The sequence below is a fragment of the Pelodiscus sinensis genome, unplaced genomic scaffold (genome assembly GCF_049634645.1).
Source record: "Pelodiscus sinensis isolate JC-2024 unplaced genomic scaffold, ASM4963464v1 ctg34, whole genome shotgun sequence".
In the NCBI taxonomy this organism is placed as follows: domain Eukaryota; kingdom Metazoa; phylum Chordata; order Testudines; family Trionychidae; genus Pelodiscus; species Pelodiscus sinensis.
The window spans coordinates 7,635,647-7,654,044 of NW_027465849.1; the positions used below are offsets into that span (position 1 = coordinate 7,635,647).

An 18,398-nucleotide genomic window follows, 5' to 3' on the forward strand; every position below is an offset into this window, starting at 1 on the left:
CCCGACGGGCCCTGATCTCGGTCACTGTGTGTCTGGGCAGCGCCCGGCCCGACGGGGCCCTGATCTCGGTCACTGTGTGTCTGGGTGGCACCCGGCCCGACGGGCCCTGATCTCGGTCACTGTGTGTCTAGGCGCCCGGCCCCACGGGCCCTGGTCTCAGGTGGACACTCGGGGGGCTGACGCCGTGTGCATAGTGCAGTTTTGTTCACTCTCTCGTGTGATCCTGCTTGGTGCAGCCGGTGCTGGGGCCCTGGGAGGGGCTTGGGCACCATCCACCACAGGAATTGAGCCCGGGTGGCTGGTGCCTGCTGGGGGGGGGCACTGAGACCAGCCTGGCCCAGGGAGCTGCTATTGTGCTGCTGCCGCAGCCCAGGCTGGCCGAGCGGCGTTGAGCTCGTCGTGTGGCTAAGTCCCTGGTTACTGCCATGCAGACCAGGGCCCTGTGACACGCCCTTCCCCTTCAGACCCAGCCTTGATCCAGCCCCCCTTGCAAACCTGCCCCCCCCCAGGAACAGGCTGTGGGGCACGGCCCCTAGTCCCCTGGCCAGTCCTGCAGCAGGCAGGGGGTCACAAGCCAACACGCACTTTCCACGTGGGGGAGAAAGCCCCCTCGGCTCCTAACTCTCTACTGCTGGGCCGGGGCCTGAAGGGAGGCCCAGAGCACGGGCCCCACGGCCCCGCTGCAGCCCCCTGTGCTCAGAGCAGGCGGAAGGGGACGGTGGAACCAAGGGGCTGGGAGGAGGCAGGGCCAGTCTCGGCTCTCCCCTGCCTGCTGGGGAAATGGCTCCTCCCTTCGTACAGGTTGGGGGAGTGTGGGGGGCTGGGGGGTGCTGTGCTGTGTCCGGGCAGGACGGGGTCCTGATCTCCAGTTGCCCCCTTGCCCCCCCCAGTGCCAGGGAGAGGTGTGAGGAGGGGACTGGGGCAGCAGGAGGCCTTGCCAATGGGGCCTCCCCCGTCTGTAGCTTTGAGATTTGTTCTTGCACCCAAAGCCAGCTCCCCCCGGGGCTCCCTCTCTCTGGCCCAGGCCAGGCAGGGGGCTCCCCAAGGAACCGGAGCCCTGTGCTCTGGGGTTGAGCCTGAACCCGGGGCGGGCAGCAGCTGCATCACCTGGCCCTGCCTGCAGGGTTCTGGAGCTGCTGAGATGGGCCCGGGACCACTTTGCACCCGCTCGCTGCCCGGCTCTAGCACCTGCCTGGGAAGCAGCGGCCGGGGCTGGGGGCTGGGACGGGCAAACGGGCGGGAGCCCCCGGTTCCAAAAAACGTTTTATTGCTTGTACCGTACAAACCGGCGGGCGCAGGCGAGCGGGGCCGGACACTCGCCCAGGCCCGCCCCGCCCGGTACGCCAAGGAAGCGAGAATATTCCCAACGTATTTTACAAAGTGTTCACACGAGGTGGCGGCAGCCCGCTCCGGGAAAGGCCACCAGCTCGGGGAGCCCGCCCAGCCGCGGCAGGCAGCCAAGGAGCCTGAGCCGTGGCCCGGAGAAAAGCCTTTGCTCCCGCCCCTGCCCCGAGAGCGCTGGGGGGCAGGCGGGCGAGACGCTGAGCTCTCCAGGCCAGCTAGCGCGTGGCGGCGAGGCAGAGCACGGGGCCAGCTCCCCCCAGGGGGCCAGCATGTGGGAGGAAGCCGGGGGTCCGTGCACCCCCAAAGCGCTCCAGTGGGGAACCGAGGCCCAGCAGGCCCCTGCAGGCAGCAGCGCCGGGGGAGACGGGGCGAAGCCCTGAGAAACCCCAGGGGCGCCGGGCAGGCAAAAGGCCAAAGGGCGTTAAGGCTGTAGGGCCCAGGAGAGCAAAGGGCCTGGGGGCAGCCACCGGCAGGCGTTTAAGTTAAAGCTTTGCCAGGGCCATGCGTGAAATGCCACGGCCCCCGTGAGCCCAGCACGGCCCAGCGGAGCTGGCGCGGGGCGAACGTGGGGCCCGGAGCTGCCGGCGAAGAGCAGGAAGCGCGGAGAGCTGGGCTGGAGCAGGGGGGGGGGGGGACACCTACCCCACCCTCCCCAAGCCCCGCTGGCAGAAGCAGCCCCCCTGCAGGGGAGACACTTCTGGCTGGCAGGGGCAGGGAGGGCACCAGGCAGAGAGGCTGGCAGCACATGCTGAGTGAGACCCCACACCCCCAAGGGGCAGGGGGGCACCAGGCAGAGAGGCTGGCAGCACATGCTGAGTGAGACCCCACACCCCCAAGGGGCAGGGAGGGCACCAGGCAGAGAGGCTGGCAGCACATGCTGAGTGAGACCCCACACCCCCAAGGGGCAGGGGGGGCACCAGGCAGAGGCCGGCAGCACATGCTGAGTGAGACCCCACACCCCCAAGGGGCAGGGGGACTCGGCCCTGCCCGCCTGTGCCCGCAGGCGTCGCCCTCCGGGCCGGTCTCTTGTGGGCACCTGGGGGGGGCGGCCAGGTGCTGTCTGAGCCCCCCCACGTTCAGCCGTGGCAGAGCAGAGCAGCGGGAGCCGAGGGCAAGGCCCCGACCCGGCTCAAGGCAGCAGGAAGGCTCCTGCGGCGGCGCGTTTGCCTGACTTGGCGCCGCAGGGCAGGCTCGGTGGAGGGTGGCGGTGCTGGGTCCGGCGTCTAGCTCCCCGGGGCCAGGGCCTGCAAGGAACCCGCCGACTGCATGGCTCAGCAGCTGCCCTCAGCCAGCCTGGCCCGGGGCCACCACGGAGGACCCAGCGCGCCAGGACCCGGGGCCACGAGCCGAGCACCCCCAGGGAAAGCCAGCGAGCGGCTCCCGCGGGCAGACGTGACGGGCGGGTGGCACAGGTCAGGTGAAGGCGCTGCCCCCGTATGCCAGAGGCTCAGGCCAGGCAGCCTGTGCACACGAGCTGGCCAGGCGCGCCGGGGGACGCGCTGAGCGCAGCACCGAGCCGGCCGGCTCCTGGCGTTAAGGCAGCTTTGAAGAAAAAACCATTATTGCTTTTCCAAGCGTGTGCGGCGTCCGCAGGGCTGGGGGCAGCTTCCTCCGACTGACCGACAGGCCCAGCCCCCGCCCTTCCTGCCCCGTCAGCCCCCCGGGAAACCAGCCGGCTTCTTAGTGCGAGTGGCCGGGCAGTTCTGGGCCCCGGGTGCCTCCCAGACCGTCCCTCCCGGCTCTGTCTGGAGCCTGCTCGGCTTTGAGGAAGGGCTGCGAAGATGTAACGGGCAGAAGGGGGGACGCGCCCTGCGGCCGGCAAGCCAGCGTCCCCGCTGCCCGGGAGCCGCGTAACGAGAAAGCGAACAGCGGCCCCTGCCTGCGGCCCAGCGGCATTCCGCACAGAGCCCTGCGGCCCCGCGGCGTTCCGCACAGAGCCCCGCGGCCCCGCGGCGTTCCGCACAGAGCCCCGCAGCCCGGCGGCGTTCCGCACAGAGCCCCGCAGCCCGGCGGCGTTCCGCACAGAGCCCGGCGGCGTTCCGCACAGAGCCCCGCGGCCCGGCGGCGTTCCGCACAGAGCCCCGCGGCGTTCCGCACAGAGCCCCGCGGCGTTCCGCACAGAGCCCCGCGGCCCGGCGGCGTTCCGCACAGAGCCCCGCGGCCCGGCGGCCGTTACTCCGTGTGAGTCTGTTCCGATCCCACCGGGTGCCTCTCCACAGCCTCTCCCCTGGCCCGGCCGGCACGGGGCCCTCGGACGACAGCTGCGGACGGCGCGGGGGTCTCAGCTGCAAGCACGTCCGGGAGTCTGGAAAGAGGAGCAGCCCTGTGCCCGGGCCCGGTGCGGCTCCCAGCCTGTGTCCCTTTCCACGCGGCCCTGGCTGGGCGCCGGGCGCCTGCCGCCCCCGGGCCGAGTTCCAAACAGCTGGGGCTGCTCCCCTCCCCGGCCAGGCTAACGTGCGACCAGACTGCTGCAGGGAAATCCAAGGAACCACCGCCGAGTTCTCCCGGCCGCCGCGGGGCCCAAGTCTCTGCCTGCCGCGCCCTATTCCCGGATGCTGGCGGAGTAGGAGAACTGTGGGAAGTGCGTCCTCTGGTCGGCCTCCAGGGAGTCCATGCTGTCGTCTGCAGCCAGAGAGAGCAGCGGGTTAGGGGCCGCCAGCCCCCCGGGCTCCTGACCCCGCTCCCGGGGCAGTGCCAGGCCAGCAGGGTGCAAACTCGTCTTCTCGCCCCCCAGCTGAAGGACATCACTGACCAGGCAGGGCTGTGGCTTGAGAGCGGGGTACAGGCTCTGGGATGGGCTTGGGGGGCAGGCTGGAGTGGGTGGAGGGGTTCAGTATGTAGGCATAGGGGGGCAGGCTCTGGGGTGGGCGGGGAGGCAGAGGGTTCAGGTCCTGGGCTGAGGCATGGGGCTGCAGGTTGGGACTAGAGCAGAGGGGTTCAGTATGTAGGCATGGGGTGCAGGCTCTGCGGTGGACGGGGTGAGGGCTTGGGGGGCAGGCTGGGCAGAGGGGTTCAGTATGTAGGCATGGGGGTGCAGGCTCTGCGGTGGGCGGGGTGAGGGCTTGGGGGGCAGGCTGGGCAGAGGGGTTCAGTATGTAGGCATGGGGGTGCAGGCTCTGCGGTGGGGGGGTGAGGGCTTGGGGGGCAGGCTGGGCAGAGGGGTTCAGTATGTAGGCATAGGGGTGCAGGCTCTGCGGTGGGGGGGTGAGGGCTTGCGGGGCAGGCTGGGCAGAGGGGTTCAGTATGTAGGCATGGGGGTGCAGGCTCTGCGGTGGGGGGTGAGGGCTTGGGGGGCAGGCTGGGCAGAGGGGTTCAGTATGTAGGCATGGGGGTGCAGGCTCTGCGGTGGGCGGGGTGAGGGCTTGGGGGGCAGGCTGGGCAGAGGGGTTCAGTATATAGGCATGGGGGTGCAGGCTCTGCGGTGGGCGGGGTGAGGGCTTGGGGGGCAGGCTGGGCAGAGGGGTTCAGTATGTAGGCATGGGGGTACAGGCTCTGCGGTGGGGGGTGAGGGCTTGGGGGGCAGGCTGGGCAGAGGGGTTCAGTATGTAGGCATGGGGGTACAGGCTCTGCGGTGGGGGGTGAGGGCTTGGAGGGCAGGCTGGGCAGAGGGGTTCAGTATGTAGGCATGGGGGTACAGGCTCTGCGGTGGGGGGTGAGGGCTTGGGGGGCAGGCTGGGCAGAGGGGTTCAGTATGTAGGCATGGGGGTGCAGGCTCTGCGGTGGGGGCTTGGGGGGCAGGAGGGGTTTCCGGGTCAGGTTTGGGGGCTCAGGGCCGGGACAGGGGACGGCTGGGGCCCAGGCTGACCTCCGGTAGCTCCCAGTCAGTGGTGGGGCAGGGTGGGGCGGCAGCTTCCTGCCTGGAGGGGCCCAGGGCACCGCACTGCACCCTGGAAGGGGCCTGCAGCAGGTCCAGCCCCACACAAACTGGGCCAACGGGAGCTGGGGGGGCAGTGCTTGCGGATGACAGGCGGCCGATGTGGCCAATGAGAGGCCCTGCTGTTTGCTTGTGGCTGGTTTGGGCTTCCCGGCTCGGTGAATTTCCCGCCAGCGAGTGGGACTTGCCTAGTGCCCGGGCCAATGGGGCGCGGCTAATGCTCCAGGTCAGGCTGGCTGACAGGACGCTCCCGGCCAATGAGATACGGGATCCGGAGAGCGGGGGCGGGAGTTTGACGCAGAGAGAACCGGCCGCCCCAAGGAGCCACGCCCACGGGGGGGGTCACGCAGGAGGGCACGTGGGGGGCAGGGGAGGGGACTGTGGCTGCCTGTGTGGCACGCGGGGCGGTGCTCATTGGTTGGTGGGTACGGGGGAGGGGGCGCCAGGCCAGGCAGGAAGCTGCCGCAGCACCCCCATCGGTCACCCGGGCGCCCTACAGCCCAGCGAGCCGGCGCCGGGTGGGGCAAATCCCTGTGCCAGGCCTCGAGCCCAGCCCGGCTTCCCCTGCGCCCTGGGGCAGCCCCCCGGCGGCCCTGCTCACATCGGTCGGGCGGCGTGATGGTGATGGACTGCGCCGTGAACTCGTCGTCGAAGTACCGGGTGTCGATCTCCGACGTCACCTGGGGCTTAAAGGGCGGGACGAGCTGCGGGCGAGAGGCGGCGGTTGGTGATGGGGGCCGCCGGCCGGCTCCCACGCGGGGCTGGGGCTGCGCCTGCCCCGGGACACCCCCCGCTGCTGGCCCAGGCCTCGACCCGTCCCCGTGCCACGCGGGCCGCACAGCCCGGGGGCTCCACTCCAGCCGTGGCGGCTGCGCTGCGAGCCGCTCCCTGAGCTCTGAGCGGGAGGGAGCCGAGCGCCTGGGGGACAGAGCTCGGGCCTGGGCCGGGCAGGGCGGGCGCTCCGTGGCAGCGGGCAGTTCGGAGGGGGGCTCGGGGCAAGAGAAAGCCCAGCCCCTCCGCCGCTTCCCCCCTTACCTTCTTCTGCACCACGTCTTGCCAGTTGATGGCAGTGAAGAAGCGGTGCTCCATCACCTCCCGGGCGTCGCTGGGCCCGCCGCCTAGCCTGGGGACACGGAGGCACCGTCACGCCTGGGTTCAAGGTGCCCAAGGCTGCTGCCAACTCAGACCAGAAGCACCACCTCCCCACGGAGCACAGCACCCGCCACGGGACCCCCTGGCACTGCCCACGCCCTACCCTGACACCTCCCCAGGGAGCACAGCGACCACGGCACCTGCCACGGGACCCCCCGGCACTGCCCACGCCCTGCCCACGGAGCACAGCACCCGCCACGGGACCCCCTGGCACTGCCCACGCCCTACCCTGACACCTCCCCAGGGAGCACAGTGACCACGGCACCTGCCACGGGACCCCCCGGCACTGCCCACGCCCTGCCCACGGAGCACAGCACCCGCCACGGGACCCCGTGGAACTGCCCACCCCCTACCCTGACACCTCCCCAGGGAGCACAGCGACCACGACACCTGCCACGGGACCCCCCGGCACTGCCCACGCCCTGCCCACGGAGCACAGCACCCGCCACGGGACCCCCTGGAACTGCCCACGCCCTACCCTGACACCTCCCCAGGGAGCACAGCGACCACGGCACCTGCCACGGGACCCCCCGGCACTGCCCACGCCCTGCCCACGGAGCACAGCACCCGCCACGGGACCCCGTGGAACTGCCCACCCCCTACCCTGACACCTCCCCAGGGAGCACAGCGACCACGACACCTGCCACGGGACCCCCCGGCACTGCCCACGCCCTGCCCACGGAGCACAGCACCCGCCACGGGACCCCCTGGAACTGCCCACGCCCTACCCTGACACCTCCCCAGGGAGCACAGCGACCACGGCACCTGCCACGGGACCCCCCGGCACTGCCCACGGAGCACAGCACCCGCCACGGGACCCCGTGGAACTGCCCACCCCCTACCCTGACACCTCCCCAGGGAGCACAGCGACCACGGCACCTGCCACGGGACCCCCCGGCACTGCCCACGGAGCACAGCAGCCACGGGACCCCCCAGGCGCTGCCCACGCCCTGCCCTGCCCACCTAGCACAGCGACCATGGCACCCGCCACAGGACCCCCTGCCGCTGCCCATGCTCTGACCGCCTCTCCATAGAGCACAGTGACTATGGCACCTGCCATGGGACAGCAGCCCCCCGGATGGAGGATGGCAGCAGAGGCCCCGGGGGCATGTGCCCAGCACCCCCTCACCTCTGCTTGGGGTCCTTCTTGAGCAGCCCGGCCAGCAGGGACTTGGCCTCGGGGCTGAGGGTGCGGGGGAAGCGGATCTCCTCCATGAGGATCAGCTCGAAGAGGCGCTCGTGGTCCTGGTTGTAGAAGGGGAGGCGGCCGCACATCATCTCGTACATGACGACGCCCAGCCCCCACCAGTCCACGGCCCGCCCGTAGTCATTGTCCTCCAGCACCTGTGCAGGGGGAGGGGGAGGCCGCGTGAGCCAGGGGCCCGCTTCCCCCCGAGCCGGGACACACCCCCGCCCCCTGCTCTAACCACTAGCCCTTCTTCCCCCCCCGAGCCGGGACACCCCCCCGCCCCCCTGCTCTAACCACTAGCCCTTCTTCCCCCCCCCCGAGCCGGGACACCCCCCCGCCCCCTGCTCTAACCACTAGCCCTTCTTCCCCCCCCCCGAGCCGGGACACCCCCCCGCCCCCTGCTCTAACCACTAGCCCTTCTTCCCCCCCGAGCCGGGACACCCCCCCCGCCCCCTGCTCTAACCACTAGCCCTTCTTCCCCCCCCGAGCCGGGACACCCCCCCGCCCCCTGCTCTAACCACTAGCCCTTCTTCCCCCCCCCGAGCCGGGACACCCCCCCCGCCCCCTGCTCTAACCACTAGCCCTTCTTCCCCCCCCGAGCCGGGACACCCCCCCGCCCCCTGCTCTAACCACTAGCCCTTCTTCCCCCCCCCGAGCCGGGACACCCCCCCGCCCCCTGCTCTAACCACTAGCCCTTCTTCCCCCCCCGAGCCGGGACACCCCCCCGCCCCCTGCTCTAACCACTAGCCCTTCTTCCCCCCCCCGAGCCGGGACACCCCCCCGCCCCCTGCTCTAACCACTAGCCCTTCTTCCCCCCCGAGCCGGGACACCCCCCCCGCCCCCTGCTCTAACCACTAGCCCTTCTTCCCCCCCCGAGCCGGGACACCCCCCCGCCCCCTGCTCTAACCACTAGCCCTTCTTCCCCCCCCCGAGCCGGGACACCCCCCCGCCCCCTGCTCTAACCACTAGCCCTTCTTCCCCCCCGAGCCGGGACACCCCCCCCGCCCCCTGCTCTAACCACTAGCCCTTCTTCCCCCCCGACCCGGGACACCCCCCCGCCCCCTGCTCTAACCACTAGCCCTTCTTCCCCCCCGAGCCGGGACACCCCCCCCGCCCCCTGCTCTAACCACTAGCCCTTCTTCCCCCCCGAGCCGGGACACACCCCCGCCCCCTGCTCTAACCACTAGCCCTTCTTCCCCCCCGAGCCGGGACACCCCCCCGCCCCCTGCTCTAACCACTAGCCCTTCTTCCCCCCCGAGCCGGGACACCCCCCCCGCCCCCTGCTCTAACCACTAGCCCTTCTTCCCCCCCGAGCCGGGACACCCCCCCCGCCCCCTGCTCTAACCACTAGCCCTTCTTCCCCTCCGCCCCCTGCTCTAACCACTAGCCCTTCTTCCCCCCTGAGCCGGGACACACCCCCGCCCCCTGCTCTAACCACTAGCCCTTCTTCTCCCCAGAGCTGGGAGTACTGGCTCCCAGACCTCCCCCCGCTCTAACCCCTAGCCCCCATTTCCCTCCCAGAGCTGAGACAGACCCTTGGAGTCCTGGCCCTGCCTCCCCCGTCGCCCTGCTGTGAGCACACTAGGAAGAGGGGTTTCCTCACCGGGAGCCCGCTGCCCAGCGGACGGGATGGTCTGGGAGCCAGGGCGAGGGGGCAGGATTATCGGCCATTTCCCCGGGCTCTGACACCCCCCAGGACACTGCGCCCAGCCGGGGCTCAGTCCCCGGGCTCAGCCCTGCAGGCAGGGCACAGGCCAGGCACTGGGTTCTGCTGCCAGGCCCGTCACTGGCCAAGAGAGCGAGCCGGGTCCCCTCGCCCTCCCCCCCACTTTGGGCAGGGATGGCCTCTGCCCACACAAGGGTCCCTGATCTGGGTGGGGCCAGGCTACCGTAATACACCTAAGAGTGGGGGCTTGGTACCTCCGGGGCCAGGTATTCCGGCGTCCCACAGAAGGTTTTCATGGTGGCGCCGTCTGTGATGCCCTCCTTACAGAGCCCGAAGTCCGTGATCTTGATGTGGCCGTCTTTATCCAGCATCAGGTTCTCAAGCTGCGAGGCAGAGAGGAGGTGACCGCGGACGCCGGGGGGGGGGGGGGGGGGGTTTGCCAGCCCAGCGTGGCCGGGGAAGCGGAAAGACGCCACCCACCAGCCTAGCGACCCCCCAGAGAGGAGGCGGCGGCCGGGCTGTTCCCAGGAGCAGCCCAGAACCCCGGCCCGAAGCTGCCACCCCTCGTGGACAGAGGGGAGCGAAGCGCAGCGGCCCAGAACGTGGCCTGCTAGAGGAGGAAGATTTTAACGCCTGCCACGGGACTCGAGCACTTGCCACGGCGCGCTGGGAACCGGAGCCCTCTGGGGCTAGCCCACTGCTCCGGGTCCAGCGGGAGCTGAGGCCTCCTGGAGAAACGGGGAGGAGGGGCCGATGCCAGAGGCTCTGAGATTGAGGGGCATCGCCCCACCTCCTCCGCTAGCAGCCCGAGAGGCGCGCCGGACACGCCAGGGCCTCTCGCTAGAGCGGAGCCTCCCAGGGCCTGGTCCCCCGCAGGGACGGATCCAGCCAGGTGCTTGCTGCTGCCCACGGCTGAGGCAAGCGACCACCCCCCGGGGGGCAAGGCTGGCGGCCGGGCGTTACCTTGATGTCCCTGTAGACCACGTCCCTGGAGTGCAGGTACTCCAGCGCGGACACGATCTCGGCACCGTAGAACCGGGCCCGCTCCTCCGTGAACACTCGCTCCCGGGAAAGGTGGAAGAACAGCTGGGGACCGGGAGGGGGCGGCTGAGCACGGCAAGCGGCCAAAGGGGGCCCACGGGCTGCTCATGAAGAGCCCCTCGCAGGCACTTGTGTCTCCCCCCGAGCCCGGCACCGTAACGGGCTGTCCAGGCCAGTTCGTGACAGACAGCTGGCGGCGGCAGCGCAGCGCGCCGGCTAGGACAGACTGGTCAGCCCCGCCGCCCCACGGAGGGAGCATCCCCCTCCCCCCAGGCAGCTGGGGGAATGACGTTCCTAGACAGGGACCCAGGAGTCCGGACGAGCTGGCCACGGGACCTAGGAGTCCGGACAAGCTGGCCACGGGACCTAGGAGTCCGGACGAGCTGGCCACGGACTGGCCCCGCCTCGGCATGGCTGGGAACCTAGGAGTCCGGACGCGCTGGCCACGGACCGGCCCCGCCTCGGCGTGGCCAGGGACCTAGGAGTCCGGACGAGCTGGCCACGGACCGGCCCCGCCTCGGCGTGGCTGGGAACCTAGGAGTCCGGACGAGCTGGCCACGGACCGGCCCCGCCTCGGCGTGGCTGGGAACCTGAGTCCGGACGAGCTGGCCACGGACCGGCCCCGCCTCGGCGTGGCTGGAACACGCTGGAGTCACAGCGCCCTAGGGCAGGTCGAAGGCCAGGGCCGGCCCCTCCATGCAGCACGAGCTGCAGCAGATCCCGCCCTGCCACAGAGGGTTAGTCACAGACACGGGCCATCTTCCCACAGCGGAGTCAGGCCTGACCCCTCTGCCCCCCAGCACCCTCCTCGCCCGCACGCCGACCCTCACCCACCTCGCCCCCGTTGGCGTACTCCATCACGAAGCACAGCCGGTCGTTGGTCTGGAAGGCGTACTTCAGCGCCTGCAACACGGAGCGGGGAAGAGGCAGCTGTTGGCGGCGGGAAGGCGGCACCGTCCCTCCGACTCCCACGGGCGCCCTGCTGAGCCCGTTGGCGGCTGGAGCGAGCCGGGCGCCCCGTGGCCACCGAGCAGGCCTGGCTCGCGCCTGCCCCCAAGCTCGGCGGCCCGTGAGCCCACAAGTGAGACAAGCGCTCTGGGCCCGGGGAGGGAGGGGCGGGACTCTGAGCCGAGGGGAGGGGGGGAGACATGCAGTGCTGTGCAAGGAGGGGACGCCGGAGCCTGCTGGATCCATCAGGCTGAAGCCAAGTGCCACCCCATGGCCCTGCCTCCCCGGCGTGTCCCGGCCGGCCAGTGGGGGTGATTTACCGTCAGGAAGGGATGCCGGCTGTTCTGCAGCACTCTGCTCTCGGTCACCGTGTGCGCCACCTCGTCCTGCAGGGAGACAGACAGACAGACAGCCGGGTGAGCGGACCGGTGCCCTGACCCGGGGGGTGGCATTCACGCCCCACGACGCCAGGCTCGCCACCGGCCAGCCCCGCACGGGAGAACATGCTTGGGTCCCGCCAGCTGGTGCAGCGCCCGAACGGCTCCCCGTGGCGCCAGCCCTGGCAGCAGTGACAGGAACAGGGAACTCCTGGCCACGCAGGTGAGAGCTGGGGCGCCGGCCCCAGAGGCGACTCAGAGCACGGGAGAGAGGCAGCTGCCAGCCCCTGGCCCGAGTCACCTGGTGAGACACGCCGACGGCTGGCGTGGGCCTGGGTTCAGGCCCCGTGGCCACCTCTGCTCAGAGTCACCCGGTGAGACACGCCGACGGCTGGCGTGGGCCTGGGTTCAGGCCCCGTGGCCACCTCTGCTCAGAGTCACCCGGTGAGACACGCCGACGGCTGGCGTGGGCCTGAGTTCGGGCCCTGTGGCCACCTCTGCTCAGAGTCACCTGGTGAGACACGCCGACGGCTGGCGTGGGCCTGAGTTCGGGCCCTGTGGCCACCTCTGCTCAGAGTCACCCGGTGAGACACGCCGACGGCTGGCGTGGGCCTGGGTTCGGGCCCCGTGGCCACCTCTGCTCAGAGTCACCCGGTGAGACACGCCAGCGGGCTGGCGTGGGCCTGGGTTCGGGCCCTGTGGCCACCTCTGCTCAGAGTCACCCGGTGAGACATGCCGACGGCTGGCGTGGGCCTGGGTTCGGGCCCTGTGGCCACCTCTGCTCAGAGTCACCCGGTGAGACATGCCAGCGGGCTGGCGTGGGCCTGGGTTCGGGCCCCGTGGCCACCCCTGCCCAGTCACCTTGGCGATGATGACTTCCTTCCGCAGGATCTTCATGGCGTAGTAACGCCCCGTGGCCTTTTCCCGCACCAGGATCACCTTCCCGAAGGTGCCTTTGCCCAAGAGCTTCAGGTAGTCGAAGTCGTTCATGGTCTGGGACGAGACACGGCGGGGGAGAGGTGACTGCGCTGCCACATGGGGGGGGATGCCGGCCAACGAGCCAATCAGAACCGAGGCCGCCCCCCCGCGTCCCTGCTGGGGCAGCCAGCCAGAGAACGCCCCCCTCAGCCCAGGTCCAGTCCCCCAGCTGAGCCCTGGGTGCCTGCCCCCCCACTCCCCCATCGCTGGGAGGGGCCGCCTGTCTCCCAGGCTGTAGGGGCCGGGAGAGGGGCCCCCGCAGCAGGTGACCGGGGAGAGGAAGGAAGCGCCGTGCACCTGTCCGGGGCCGCTCGGGGGTGACGACACCGGGCGCCCGGCTGCGGGGCAGAGCACACCGAGAGCCTGGCTAACGGAAGCCAGCAGCCCCCGCGTCGCAGCCACGGCCTGCCCCAGCCCGGGCGCTCAGGTCCAGCTGAGCCCCTCTCCTCCCGCCGACCCCGCCAGACATCTTACGGCTTTCGCCCGGGTCTTGCTCACGGCCACTTCCATCTCCTCGGCGCCGGGGCTGTCGGAGGGGGAGCCGCACTTGTAATCCATGGCGTCTTCCTCAGGCTCCCGGCTCTTCAGGCTGTTGGCCACCGTCTGGATGGCATCTATCCAGTGCTCCCTGCGGGGTAGAGGAGGGGCCGTGGCAGGGAGTCCCTGGGACCCAGCGCTGCTCACCGGCCCGGCAGGGAGCTCTGCACCAGGCCCGGGAAGGCCAACCCGCTCCCGGGCTGCACCGAGGGGGCCGGGTCACCGAGATCCGGGGTCTCCAACCCAAAAGCCTGCGCACTGCCCGGGCAGGCTCCGTCAGAGCAGCTGCTAAACCTGCTTCCGCTGCGGCCCTGCGCCTCGGCGTGGCCTTCGTTCTGGGGCACGGAGCGCACCCCTCGCCCGGCCGCCCATGGCCACGGAGAACCAGGGTGGGCTCCACTTCACTGCTCCCTGCGCGGCTCTCAGGGCCTGGGGTCTCCATGCCAGCGGCGGCGAGTGGGAGGAGCCCCGAGCCCGGCCCGGGGAGGTAGGGTGCTCGACACACTTCTCCCTTTGCCCCGGGCTACGGGGAGAACGGCGGCCCACCGCAGTCGCAGGCTGGGGGCGGAGGCTCGGGAAGCCAAAGGACTAAGTTCTCCCGCGCCGGGCTGCGCCTACCGTTCCTCGGGGGAGTCCACGTGGAAGGTTCTTTCGATGACAGTCGTCCACTGCAAGCACCGAATGACGAACGTGTTCGGCCGGGGGCGCTCCGTCTTCATCAGCTGGCATTCTGGGGGGGGCAGGATTCAGAGACTAGCTCCCCTCCCTCCCCCGGCGTCCTGCACTGCCCCCCTGGTCGCCACAGGAGCCCCGTCGGAAATGCCTCCCGTCCAGCCCCCCAGCGACCCCCTGGTCCCATCTCTCGGCCTCCCCGAGTCAGCAGCTGCTTTCGCCAGCCCATGAACCCAGCTGACATCAGCCCCGTGTGGCAGGCAGTGCTGTCCAGCCGGCCGCTGCCAGCTCTCTGGTGTGCTGGGGCCCGGGACGGAGCAGCCCAGCCTGAGGGGGCCCCAACTCCGGCGGGACATCCGGCTCTCAGCCCACTGTGCCAGGAAGCCCCTGGAGGCTGGACTCTGCTCTGGGCCCCCTGGGCGCCTGCTAGGGACGGATCTGCCTCTGGGCGTGGCTGCCTGACAGCTGAGCCCCGTGGGGGCCGGGCGGACGTACCTGCGACCGAGAAGTTATTCAGAGGGGGCAGGCTGTGGTCGGACGTCTCGGGGCGCTCCTTGTAGCCGATGAAGGAGCCGTCACTTTTCAGCAGGAAGTACCGGGGGCGCCAGGTTTTGATGTACTCCCCTGGAAGGAAGCCCAATTGTGCCGGGCGTTATTCCGGGCCTCGCGCCGCAGCCGGCCTCACCGTGGCACCCACCCCGCCTGCGGCAGCCCAGAAGGGCCACCCTAAGCTGCTGCCCTGCCCGGCTGGGCGTGGCCCAGAGCCAGTGAAGGGTTCCAGGCATCTGGCGCATGGGTACCCTGCCACTGGGGGCCTTCCGGAGACTCCGGGCTCTGATGGCCAGCTCCACGGCCCGCAGCTCCGCTTAGTGACCCGGAGCCACGGACACCCAGCTGCGTCGACGGAGCCTCCGAGGAGCGAGAGGTTCCGGGCTAGCCTCGCGGGGCAGCACTAGAGCAGAGCCTTCGGGACAAAGCGGGGGAGGGAAGTACGGCAGCGTGTGATTGGAAAGCTGGTATTCGGGGGTTCGTCTGGGGCCCCCACGATTCCCAGAGGCAGGCGTTTCCAGGGAAGCCCCCCAAACGCAGGCAGGGGAAGAGGGAGCATGGCAAAGCTGGGAGCAGACGCAGGAGTCCTGGCACCCAAGGTGGAAGCTGGCCGCCCCCAATCAGCCTGTCCCCAGCTGTCTGCGGCGGAGGGGAAACGCGCCAGACCCCAAGTGCCCGGGCGCCAGCCCCAGGGAGTCCGAGGCAGCAGGACGCCAGCCCCAGGGAGTCCGAGGCAGCAGGACGCCAGCCCCAGGGAGTCCGAGGCAGCAGGACGCCAGCCGGCTGTCAGCGCGGCAGAGCGCTGAGCGACGCAGGGAAACCAGGCTCCGCTCCAGCCCGGCTATAAATAGCCCCCCCGTGCAGCTGCTGCAGCCCCTGCACCTCCAGTCCCCTCCCGCTAAAAATAACCCGCCCCTCCCCGCGGGTCCTAGCGCGGAGCCGGGACGCGGGGCTCTGCCCGTGCTGGCCCGGGAACAGACCCCACCTCGGCCTGGCTGCCGCCAGGACCCAGGCCAGGCGCTCCCCGTGCACGCAGGGCTCCTGGCCACCCCCCGCTGCGGGCCGCCAGGCTGTGCGCTGCCGGGAAAGGGGAGGCTGGAAACCAGAGCCCCCCGATTCCCCAGCAGCTGCAGGGAGGCCGCCACGCCAGGCATGGCCCTCAGGCAGCCGCCCCTTCCCCAGGGAGCACGGAGCCTCTGCCCTGAGCCACCACCTGGCTGCAGCCCCCTGCCGGCACGGTTCTGCCCCCGGCGCCTGCCACAGCCCTGGGGAGAGGGGCAGGTCGCCAGGCTCGAGAGCGGAGAGGCTGGCGGGTCGGGCACGGCCAAGCCCACACCCTGAACGTCCCCAGCCGGGCGCCCGCCGCAGGCCTGGTGGCAGCGCAGCCATGGCAGCCCGCTCGCTGGGACTCCCTGGGCCTCAGGCCGGGCACCGGCCGCCTGCTCCGCGCACACCCAGCACCGCCGGCGGGGCGCCAAGTGCCACTGAATGACTGCAGGCGGGCGAGGCGCGTGGCCTAGTGCTTACAGCAGAGCGCCAGGACACCTGGGTGCTATTCCAGCTGTGGGAGGGGAGTGGGGGCTAGTGGTTAGAGTAAGAGGGGGCCAGGACACCTGGGTGCTATTCCAGCTGTGGGAGGGGAGTGGGGGCTAGTGGTTAGAGTAAGGGGGGGGCCAGGACGCCTGGGTGCTAGCCCAGCTGTGGGAGGGGAGTGGGGGTTAGTGGTTAGAGTAAGAGGGGGCCAGGACACCTGGGTGCTATTCCAGCTGTGGGAGGGGAGTGGGGGCTAGTGGTTAGAGTAAGTGGGGGCCAGGACACCTGGGTGCTATTCCAGCTGTGGGAGGGGAGTGGGCGCTAGTGGTTAGAGTAAGGGGGGGCCAGGACACCTGGGTGCTAGCCCAGCTCTCGGAGGGGACTGGGGGCTAGTGGTTAGAGTAAGGGGGGGCCAGGACGCCTGGGTGCTATTCCAGCTGTGGGAGGAGAGTGGGGGCTAGTGGTTAGAGTAAGAGGGGGCCAGGACACCTGGGTGCTAGCCCAGCTGTGGGAGGAGAGTGGGGGCTAGTGGTTAGAGTAAGGGGGGGGCCAGGACGCCTGGGTGCTAGCCCAGCTGTGGGAGGGAAGTGGGGGCTAGTGGTTAGAGTAAGTGGGGGCCAGGACGCCTGGGTGCTAGCCCAGCTGTGGGAGGGGAGTGGGGGCTAGTGGTTAGAGTAAGGGGGGGGCCCAGGACGCCTGGGTGCTAGCCCAGCTGTGGGAGGGGAGTGGGGGCTAGTGGTTAGAGTAAGGGGGGGCCAGGACACCTGGGTGCTATTCCAGCTGTGGGAGGGGAGTGGGGGCTAGTGGTTAGAGTAAGGGGGTGGCAGGATGCCTGGGTGCTATTCCAGCTGTGGGAGGGGAGTGGGGTAGATTAGAGCTGGAGTCTCAGACCAGGACTCCTGGGTTCTATGCTTTGCTGTGGGAGAGCAGTGGCGTCTAGTGGTTAGAGCAGGCAGGGCTAGGAGAGGAGTCTGGGGCCCTCCTCTCAGCTCTGGGAGGGGGTGGGATCCAATAGGAGGGGGGTCCGGGAGGATTCTCGGGGTCTAGAGATCAGAGCAGAGGGGCTGGAGCGAAGACCCGCGCTAAGGCAGCGCTGGGACCAGCACATCGCTGGCAAGCGACTCAGGCCTCGCGTCACGTCACCAGCAGGGACGCAAGCAGCCCTCCCGCCCCGCCAGGTCCCGGAGGGGCTACCCAGGCACAGCAGCCGGGAGGAGAGCTCCCTCGGCCGGCCGGCTGCCCTCCTTGCAGAGCTCGCTTGCCGGCCCCGACGAACCCAGCGCGTGTGGGCGTGCACGGCGACCCCGGCTCCGCCGCCCGCCCGGGAACGCACAGCGCCACGTCACGCCGGAGCAGCCGCCCAAGCGCCCCTGCGGTTCCCGCGCTGGTGCCCAGGCCCCCCGCAGGCCCTTACCTCTCTTGTGCAGCCAGCCCTCTTTGACCACCGACACCTCGTTCATGGTGCTGCCGCAGCCGCCGACCAGCTCTGCGGGGCAGGACAGGAAAGCGGGGGGCCGCGGCCAGCTCCAGGACGCAGGGCGGGCGCCGCCGGAGTCTGCGGGAGAGGAGAAGTCGTCGGCCATCGCGGCGCGCCCAGGACAGCTCCCCCGGACGCCGCGCCCCAGAGCCAGCGGCCCTCAGCCCGGATCCGCCGCCGCGCACCCCCAGTCGAGCCGACAGGTAAGCGGGCGCGCCCTTGCTTCTGGCTCCCTGGTCCCCCTGCTCGCCTCCCGGCGCCGGGCTCCTCGGCGTGCTGCCTGCGTGGAGATGCACACGGCTCTGCCTCCGACACGCAGTGCTCACGCTGAAGGCAGAGCGGCAGCATCGGTAGGAAACCGCCCCCACGCCGGGGGCCATGAACACACTCCCCCGCTGCCGTGGAGACAGCCACAGCTCCTCTCCGGAACCGGGGCACGGGCGCCGTGTTTGCAAACAGTCCGGCTGCCCCGTCCGGCCAGGTGTTTACCTCCCTCCAGCCGCCTTATCTCCCCGCAGCAGCGGGTGTGTTACCCTGCCGATGAGAAAAAGCCTTGGAGATAAGGGGCCCTAATTGCACATGCTCACATCAAAGCCACGGGCAGGGAACCCCCCCACCCCTCAACCCTTCCAAAACAAACAGCTGGAGAAAAATTAATCCCAGTCACCTGACAGGGCTGACCCCGGCCGCAGCGGGGAGGGAGTGGCCGGTCTGGGGATTGTCCTGGAACCAGCGGGGCTGCAGCCCTCACCCCAGGGCGACACTCAGGGCTGTCCCAGTCCAGCGCTGACTCTGGGAGCCCCCTTCCGCCACTGGCACCGGGAGCACTCGCGGCCCAAGGGAGGGCGCTTGAGACGTGTGCCTGCAGCGCCCTGCGGCGAGCCCTCCCTCTGCTGAGTGCAGCCTGGCGCTGTGAGCAGTGCACTAGTGATCGTGCACGAGGAGCACTTGGGGTTGGCTCTATGAGCAGCGCACTAGTGATCGTGCACGAGGAGCACTTGGGGTTGGCTCTATGAGCAGTGCACTAGTGATCGTGCATGAGGAGCACTTGGGGTTGGCTC

At 70.3% G+C, this 18,398-nt stretch overlaps 1 protein-coding gene across 3 annotated transcripts in view; it reads right to left on the reverse strand.

Moving 5' to 3' along the window:
* Window positions 1-1,250: 1,250 nt before the first annotated feature.
* The window catches only part of AKT2 (AKT serine/threonine kinase 2), a 32,823-nt gene continuing 15,675 nt past the window's right edge, over window positions 1,251-18,398 (reverse strand). For 2 of the 3 annotated variants that reach the window (XM_075915531.1, XM_075915533.1), the window contains exons 2-14: window positions 17,275-17,415; window positions 14,274-14,402; window positions 13,725-13,836; window positions 13,044-13,197; window positions 12,453-12,584; window positions 11,535-11,600; window positions 11,101-11,169; window positions 10,189-10,311; window positions 9,480-9,608; window positions 7,500-7,714; window positions 6,254-6,341; window positions 5,820-5,922; window positions 1,251-3,966 (exon numbers count right to left, since the gene is read on the reverse strand). In XM_075915531.1, the coding sequence (XP_075771646.1) occupies window positions 3,887-3,966; window positions 5,820-5,922; window positions 6,254-6,341; window positions 7,500-7,714; window positions 9,480-9,608; window positions 10,189-10,311; window positions 11,101-11,169; window positions 11,535-11,600; window positions 12,453-12,584; window positions 13,044-13,197; window positions 13,725-13,836; window positions 14,274-14,402; window positions 17,275-17,320 (1,446 nt within the window). In that variant the 5' untranslated portion in view covers window positions 17,321-17,415 and the 3' untranslated portion in view covers window positions 1,251-3,886. Of the gene's footprint in view, window positions 3,967-5,819; window positions 5,923-6,253; window positions 6,342-7,499; window positions 7,715-9,479; window positions 9,609-10,188; window positions 10,312-11,100; window positions 11,170-11,534; window positions 11,601-12,452; window positions 12,585-13,043; window positions 13,198-13,724; window positions 13,837-14,273; window positions 14,403-17,274; window positions 17,416-18,004; window positions 18,263-18,398 lie in introns of those variants that run through there. The other variant, XM_075915532.1, reaches the window with a different exon arrangement.